We start from the raw sequence: 6000 nt of genomic DNA, 5'->3' as shown, positions 1-6000 counted from the left end.
GAGGGGAGCACAAGGGGGTGGGGGTGGGAGGAGGCAGGAGGGAGGGACATGCAGTATGCATGAGGGAGGCTATTCTGGAGAAAGAGAGAGAGAGAGAGAGAGAGAACACGGACCGGCAGAATCTATTCTCTAGTCGAGCAGCTGCAGTTCTGTGCGGTGTTCGCCAGTGTGTGTGTGTGTGTGTGTTTGTGTGTGAGAGAGTGTTTTAACGGGAACCTGCAGGGAGCAGCCAGGTCAGAGGAGAACCTGCAGGGAGCAGCCAGGTCAGAGGAGAACCTGCAGGGAACAGCAGGTCAGAGGAGAACCTGCAGTCTCCATGTGACCTGTAGTGCAATGCTCTCCCCAGGTCATAAAAGAAGCCCAAGGTTGGTTACATGACCAGGAACAGCAGCAGGAGGAGCAACCGAGACGAGACGAGAGAGAGAGAGAGAAAGAGAGAGAAAGAAGACACGCCGTATAGAGCGAGGTAAGAGAGGAGGGACCACCGGACCGTTGGAAGGAGGAGAGAAAAGGAGGCTGGACTTTGGGGTCTCCTCCTGCCAAAGACTTTCAAATGCTCCTGCCAAGAAGTGTTCAGGGTTCAACTTCCTTTGGCTCTTCACACCAACGGCAACATGGTCGCACTGAGCACGTCTGCTTGAGCTTTGACTTTTGAGTTGTGTGTTGTCGGTCATCATCAGCAGCGGCAGCCCCCCGGGGGCGACCCCTGACATGCAGGAGGTACCAGAGGAGTGGAGGGAAGAGCGGACCGAGGAGGGAGGGGGCGGGACGGGAGACGTCAAACCCTGGGAAGGGCAGACGCTGTTCCAGAGACCGGGGCCCTCCGGGGATCCCAAGCGGGACGCGGCGAGAGAGAGCCGGGTTAGCGAAGAGAGGACGAGGGCAGAGGTGAGGGAGAATGGAGGGATGGGCGGGAAGGTGGTAGAGGCGACAGAGAGGGAGTCGCTGATGATGGAGCTGACCCGGCTGGTTCAGAAGACGGTGAAGGAGAGCAGCTGGTGGGAGAGGAGAGGGATCGACTGCAGCATCCTGGCCGGGGCGTTCCTATGCCTGCCACCGGGTAAGAGACACTTCAGGCTCCTTCACACTTCATACTGATATAACTTGATGGAATACTTTCAATAATCACTTTTTGGAAGTAGTCAAAGTGCCCTACATTGATAGTAAGGAGGCTATTCATCTCTAGTGTTTCTCACAGATACTTAAGGTTTTGTGCTGGTAGGATGCTGCCCTTACAAAAAAGGTATCATGATACTTCCACCATTCTTTGGTCACTGCAATGATGAAATGCAATGGGTAAAATACCATTTGATTTGATCTTTATTTATCTCGAACATTTCAACCATAAAACAAACAAATTTGTAATAACAAAAAATAACAAACAAAAAATTAAATAAAACGAAATAAAATAAAATACAAATAAAATATATCTTCCTAGACATAAGCTATAATCAGCATAGCTCAAGACAAATGGTTTATGTTCGAGAAGGGACAGAAAGAAGCTAAGCTTATCTGGTCCTGCCCCTTCCTTACAATATCATATTAATATGTAATAAGTTATCTATCAATATCAATACCATGATATTACCATGGATGTCCTGGTGTTAATTGGACTGTACCGTGGTATTATTTAAGTGCAAAAGTGGTGCCATGGCGATGCATATCTTTTACCACAGCAGTTGGTATGGTAAATTATTCATACTATGGCCGGTACCATTTTTCAAAACTATTTGTGGTGGGTCTGTCTTCTATTAGGTTATATGTATGGGAAACAATTGACCTTAACTTTCAGGATTGTGAGGATTCTCACTTAGGAAAGGTAGAAGATGTTGGGCCAGAGTTTGATAGGCTACCAAGGTTACTGTGAATCGTTTATGGTCTTGCAAAATGTTATGACTCGGAACTGGCACAAATAGATATGAAACCTGGTGATCTTATCTATGAATTGAAGATATGAGTGCTCACCTTGAATGTCTTTAGAGAAACCTTGCTATGCACACTTTTAAAAGACCAGTTCTTTCTTGATTGATTGATTGATTGGCTGAATTATTGATTTATTCTCTAAATTAACATTGAGGTTTTACCCTCATTTGCAATGTCAAGTTCAAATTCAAGTTCTTTATTTGTCAAATACACAACAATACAGGGGCATTGCAGGTAATGAAATGTTTGTGTTTCGAGCTCAGACTCAACAGAGCATAACAACAATGAATACAAGAATGGTAACAATAAGTAGTAGTAGTAAGATAAAATAAAATATAAAATGAGATAGAATAGTGTGTGCATATTAACCCTTTCACTGCAGCACTACAAAAACGGTTAACCCTTTCACTGCGATGATACACAGAAGGTTAACCCTTTCTCTGCCATACGACAGCCGGCGACCGTCGGTTGTGTGATAGTAAAGGGTTAACCTTCTGTCGTGTGGCAGTGAAAGGGTTAAGGTGCAGCGCAGGTTGCGCGCGCGCGCGCGTGTGTGTGCGTGTGTGTGTGTTCAAGAGTTTTTTTAAGAGGTGTGTGTGTATATATGTTTTTTGATAGGGCTATCTCCTGTTGTTGTCCTTGTTCAGGAGTCTTGTGGCTTGTGGGAAAAAGCTGTCCCTGAACCTGCCAGACGGTAGCAGAGTGAAAAGTTTGTGACTGCGGTGACTGTGGTCTCTGAGAATGTTCTTGGTTTTCCTTCTGCACCTCTGTGTGTAGAGGTCGTCCATGGCTGGCAGCTCAGTCCTGGTGATGTGTTTCAATTACATATAGAATGCGATTCAAGTGATGCTATTCAAGTACATATAGAAGGAAAATAAATACATTTGCCTAAATAAGACAAAACACAGGTGGAAAGAGAAAAAAACTAAAAAGAGAGATCAAATTAAAAACAGTTCCATACTGATGTAGGGATCATGTTTTTAAATTGTCCATAGGATAGTGGAGTATTGATTTTTAGTTCCAGGAAGCTGGTGCATCAAAACAAAGCACATTATTTTTCAGTGTTGTGTTGACCCACTGAAAGCAGTAATACTTTTGTCATTACTGCTGCAATACATACATGGGGTCCAATATCCTACTTTACCCTGTCCGGTCACTGGTGGTTAACCACTGACCTTATTTTAAGAGTCTAGTAGTGTGACTGACATCACCGCTCAAGTGTAGGACAGCTTTATACCACAATATGAAACTTGACAGTAAGTGTCCAGTGAAAATGATTATTATTATAATTTTTAACCAGGCAAGTCATTAAGAGCAAACTCTTGGCGGGGAGGGGTAGGAGTAAAAACATTTTAAATATCTATAAAATGTTAACAGTATGTAGTAGAGTAGACAATAACACTATGGTGTAGTAATGTTACTTCTTTTGACTTATCATTAGTTGTAAAGCGCCAGTGACCTGTAGTGCCCTGTACTGTTGTGTATCTCTAACCCTGTGGCTTATCACCTCCAAACAGGCTGCTTTGAATATGAGATGTAGGGCATTAGCGCTACATTTTGTTGTGTTGGAAACAGAGCAACCACTATGTGTAAGTGCATTTGGGCTTTTGGTGTTGCAAACGTTATTATAGGTAATTAAAGGGGCCCAAAAAATAATACTGATTTATTTTGCGTTCATCTCAACACACATCCAGAACCTCTAAACTGTTTTGCACACATTAATTTAGTTTGACGGTTATTGAGAGTAAATGAGTTTGAATATGACTACCAGTGATGTCAACGGACATTCCTTGTGTTGTGTTAAATCTACATCATTTCACGGTGCTGTAATTAACACAACACAAGGATTCATTGTCTCCGATGACATCGCTGGTGGCCATATTCAAACTCATGTACTCCCGATAACTGTCAAACTAAATCAATGTGTGAAAAACGGTTTAATGTTTTTGGATGTGTCTGATTATGTGCAAAAATAAATCTGTATTGTTTTTTTTGGTGAAGTGCCCGTTTAAATATCTCTCTTCCAGAGTTGATGTATAGCGGCAGCCTTGGTGTTCTGTTTCACCACTGGCTTAATTTCAACAAATTAAGTTTGTTTCATTGGATAGAAGATCAATATTCTACACTTCAGTATTGACTGACTGCTTTTCATACAAGGACTGACAGGATGTGACATAATTATGAACTTGAGTTTCAAATGTATTTCTGAAGCCACAATTGGTTTATTTGGATAGTTTACACACCGTGGTAAATAGTTGTGAAAGCTTAGACACAGCACATCTCTGAAAAGAGAATCTATCAGCTAAGCAGACACTAAATAAAAAAAAAACACTAAAAGAAAAGCCAAAACATTTCTGGAATGCATAAACTAAAAGGTGCTAAACTATTCATCATCAAGAATAACAAAATAATACAGATCTCTGCCAAGGTCTGACAATCTCCCCGCTTTCACATGCAACATGTAGAGTAGATGACAGAAACAAGAGTTGCCGATGTTGACATAGTGGCGCTAGAAGAAAGGTCAGTCACCAACATCAACAGGTTTCTCCCTCTAGGGGTCAGGCCTATTAACAGCAGATTGTGTGACTGTACGACTAATAGGTCAGAAGATACGCCCATTTAAAAGTGAAATGTTTGGGGTAGTACATGTGCACATCAAATTGTATGGCAATTATACAATGACTTTTCAGGATATCTTGTTCTCAGTTTGGCCTGATGGTGATTAAAGGTATTGGGTCACCAAAATCAATAGGCATCTCATTTCAAACCGTTATTTAAACTCAAAAGGCAACTGAGATTGCTTTCATTTGCAGTCACTTCGAGTGTACATACAGAGTTAAGCAAAACATACAGAGTTAAGCAAAATAAATAAATAAAATCATACAGCATATACAATCACAACAATTATAGACAAGTAAAGTAAGGATAACAATCAATTAAAACATGTACAACTTGATTGACAAAGGTTGGAGATCAAGGTTGTAAATTCTGCAACAGAGGGGAGAATCTCAAGCTTTAAGGTCTGTTGGAGTTCATTCCATGAACTAGGGGGGCATCATAGCAAAATTATTCCAATACACATGCCTAAAAACAGTAGCTCAAAAGTTGCATCTCTTTCATAACTACATAATGTCATGTCATCCTGTAACCGGGCAGAGAAGAGTCACATGTGATGGAGGTTGTTGCTGGAGATAGAGTTTCACTCATCCACCTGATCTCCCCTCCTACAGGGATGAAACTCACACCGTGGCTGTCTGGTGGGTGGGTGTGTGTGTGTGTGTGGGGGGGGGGGGGGGCTGCTCAGAGAGTGGAGACAGGATACTGTGTTTTCTTTAGACAGTGACGTCTACATCCTAAAAACAAGTAAACACACTCACTCATAACAAATGTATCCTCAAGGGAGGGATGACACTGTCGTCTGCCCAAAAAAGGGCCCATGGAGAAAATGGAGCAACCCCATAATAAGAGACAGTGAAGGCATGATGACAGAGCATGTTCTACTGTTCTGACCCTGTGTTTCAACTGGTGGGGGTGGAATGGGAATTAAAGTATTACAAGTAACATCAGTAATAATAACTTCAATAACCATTAATACTAATACTAGCTACTTCTACTACTACTACTACTACTACTACTACTACTACTACTACTACTACTACTACTACTACTACTACTACTACTACTACTACTACTACTACTACTACTACTACTACTACTACTACTACTACTATGACTTCAACTACTACTACATAAATATTGTGTACTGTACATCTAATCTCTGTTACCTGTGTCTAAACCTTTATGTTGACCACTAAGTCAACTACTGTGTCTTGTCTGATCTCTCTCTCTGTATAATTTATCTCTCTCTGTATCATCTCTCTCTCTGTATCATCTCTCTCCCTCTCTCTGTATCATCTCTCTCTCATCTGGGACCCTGATGTAAACAAGACAAAAGTGTGTATTGAGCTGTACTGTATTGTACCCATTCTGCAATCTGTTAATACAATTTTCAATCAATCCCTCTCTCTGTATCATCTCTCTCTGTATCATCTCTCTATATCTGTATCATCTCTCTCT

General features: G+C 41.6%; 1 protein-coding gene across 1 annotated transcript in view; it reads left to right on the top strand.

Moving 5' to 3' along the window:
• Positions 1-711: 711 nt before the first annotated feature.
• Positions 712-6000, top strand: part of fads6 (fatty acid desaturase 6) — a gene marked incomplete at its 5' end in the record, with an annotated part of 32667 nt that continues 27378 nt past the window's right edge. Inside the window, one exon of the mRNA XM_084323859.1 lies at positions 712-1060. Within this exon, the coding sequence (XP_084179985.1) occupies positions 712-1060 (349 nt within the window). The remainder of the gene's footprint in view (positions 1061-6000) is intronic.

The sequence above is a fragment of the Notolepis coatsorum genome (assembly GCF_963971535.1).
Source record: "Notolepis coatsorum genome assembly, chromosome: 10".
NCBI classification, from domain to species: domain Eukaryota; kingdom Metazoa; phylum Chordata; class Actinopteri; order Aulopiformes; family Paralepididae; genus Notolepis; species Notolepis coatsorum.
This window is presented reverse-complemented; position numbering and strand designations above follow the sequence as displayed.